At 50.2% G+C, this 2,500-nt stretch overlaps 1 protein-coding gene across 1 annotated transcript in view; it reads left to right on the plus strand.

The window, feature by feature from the left end:
• The window catches only part of egr4 (early growth response 4), a 2,528-nt gene extending 1,120 nt beyond the window's left edge, over window positions 1–1,408 (plus strand). Inside the window, exons 2-3 of the mRNA XM_054601923.1 lie at window positions 1–169; window positions 283–1,408. The exon at window positions 1–169 is cut by the window's left edge and continues 85 nt beyond it. Coding sequence (XP_054457898.1) covers window positions 1–169; window positions 283–894 — 781 coding nt within the window. The 3' untranslated portion in view covers window positions 895–1,408. The remainder of the gene's footprint in view (window positions 170–282) is intronic.
• The last annotated feature ends 1,092 nt before the right edge of the window (window positions 1,409–2,500 follow it).

Raw genomic sequence — 2,500 nt, forward strand, 5'->3', positions numbered from 1 at the left:
CGGCTGCAGCGGAGGCTTCTCCCCGGCGGAGGAGGCGGTGCAGCCGGCGGAGGAGGCGGTGCAGCCGGCGGAGGAGGCGGTGCAGCCGGCGGGTCTGAGCAGCACCGCGGACGCCATCCTCAACATGATCACGGAGATAGTGGGGATCTGCACGGGGCTGGAGCAGGAGGCCCCCGGCGCCGGCCCCCGGTGCTGATCAAGAGTGAGTTCTGGAGCTCCTCCTCCTGCTCCTCCGTGCTGCCCGTGCCCGAGGCTCTGTCCTCGGACTCTCTGCTCCCGCAGGTGGACGTGTCTGCTTTCCTGGACTCCCTGCTGAGCTGCGAGGCCGGGCAGGAGGAGGTGAAGCAGGAGAAGCAGGAGAAGCAGGTGAAGCAGGTGAAGCAGGAGCCGCTGGAGGAGTGGGCCGGTGACGTCATGCAGGTGGAGCTCCACTGCCCCCCCCCCCCGCCCTCCACCCTGGACGCGCACCTGCTCTCCTCCCTCCTGCAGGGCGCGTTCCCGACGGTCGCCCCCGCAGCCCCGAAGGCCACGCGCGCGGCCAGGAGAGCTCCCGCGAGCGGAGCGAAAGCGAAAGTGAAACCGTTCCGCTGCTCCGTGGGCGCGTGCGAGCGCCGCTTCTCGCGCTCGGACGAGCTGAACAGGCACGTGCGCATCCACACGGGCCAGAAGCCGTTCCAGTGCGCCATCTGCGCGCGCAGCTTCAGCCGCAGCGACCACCTGACCACGCACACGCGCACGCACACCGGGGAGAAGCCGTTCTCCTGCGAGGTGTGCGGGAAGAGGTTCGCGCGCAGCGACGAGAGGAAGAGGCACGGGCGCGTGCACGTCAAGCAGCAGCTGCGCGCGCAGATGATGGCCGCGTACTCGCTGGCCATGAACGCGCCCGGCGTGTGACGTCACAGTGACTTTGGAGCTGCAGCAGGTGTTCTGTCTCACTGCGCATGCGCGAGGTTCAGGAGGTCCAGGAGGTCCAGGTCCAGCAGGAGCAGCTCGTACAGACACAAACTCTTCTGGACTTCTCTGCATGCTGCCGTGGAGACGTGAACGTGACGTCAGAACGTGTCTTTGACTGGAATAACTTTTCTACGTGGAACCGCTTTCTATTTTATCATCCACGGGGAGTTCTATGTTTGTACCATATCTCTATTTTTCTAGTGTTCTACCTCTCTGAGTGTGTGTGTGAATATGAATATATATATATATTTATTTATAGAAGAAGCCAGATTTCTATGGCGGATAAACAACGTGATGTCACCTTTTCTATGAAACGATTGTACGTCGTCACTGAATGAACTTTGTTCTATAACTTTCATTCCGATAACCCGTGTTGGTACAAAGCACAAACAGAGCTGCACACCTGTGCAGGTAAAGGTTCCTCGTTCTGCATGGAGGATGCTGCTGTCAATAAACAAACACAAACACTGAACGCAAGTCTGTCTCCTTATTCTCCTTCTTCTTCTTCATCTTTATCATCTTCATCTTCATCACCATCATCTTCATCATCATCATCTTCATCATCTTCATCATCATCATCATCTTCATCACCATCATCTTCATCATCTTCATCTTCATCATCATCATCTTCATCTTCATCTTCATCATCTTTATCTTCATCATCATCATCTTTATCTTCTTCATCATCTTCATCATCATCATCTTCATCTTTATCATCATCATCTTCATCATCATCTTCATCTTCATCTTCTTCATCATCATCTTCATCATCATCTTCATCATCTTCATCACCATCATCTTCATCAGGCTCATAACAGGCTGCTGTTGCCAGGCAACAGATGTTCCCATCAGTTCCCGTCGGTTTAACGGTTTGTCCAGCGTTATGAGCTGTTGAAGGTCGCGTTGCCATGGCAACAGCAGCCCCCAGTTTATTTTTATTTATTTTTATTTTACAGTTTAGACACAGAGGGAGCCATTTCAACATCCCATAATATAAAGTATCATTAGTTATCTCCCTTAAACAGAGTCAAATAGGGAGGAAATAGAAAATGTATGTTATTTCTATTCAGCGTCTCCTCACCAGAGATTAACGTTCATAGAGGAACATAAACTTTAAACGTTACAACGTATAAAACAATCTTCTCTCTGGTTCTGGATATCAATAACCTACAGTGACTCTACTTTATTAAATATCCTGCCTCTTGTGTGGTCAGTCCGTGAGTAACGAGGTTACTGAATATGACACTATATTGATCATCTGGTTTTATTCTGTATTTATTGTCATTAAATCTCACGTTCAGACTCAACAACGTGTGTCTGACTTTAGATAGTCTCCTTTAAAATCACAGATATATAGTTTCATCTCCTAAAACAGCTGCTCACTCTAGTTTTTATCAAATAAATAGAAGGAAATAGAACATTTGTTTGGGAATATTTTTTGTTTAGCGGCTGATGGATCCACATTTAGTGTTCTAGTGAGTTGTTGTTTTGTGTGATAGTCAGAATAAACTAGAGTGTGTTCAGTGCAGCAGTGAGGATTCAGCGT

The sequence above is a fragment of the Anoplopoma fimbria genome, chromosome 7, assembly GCF_027596085.1.
Source record: "Anoplopoma fimbria isolate UVic2021 breed Golden Eagle Sablefish chromosome 7, Afim_UVic_2022, whole genome shotgun sequence".
Classification (NCBI taxonomy): Eukaryota; Metazoa; Chordata; class Actinopteri; order Perciformes; family Anoplopomatidae; genus Anoplopoma; species Anoplopoma fimbria.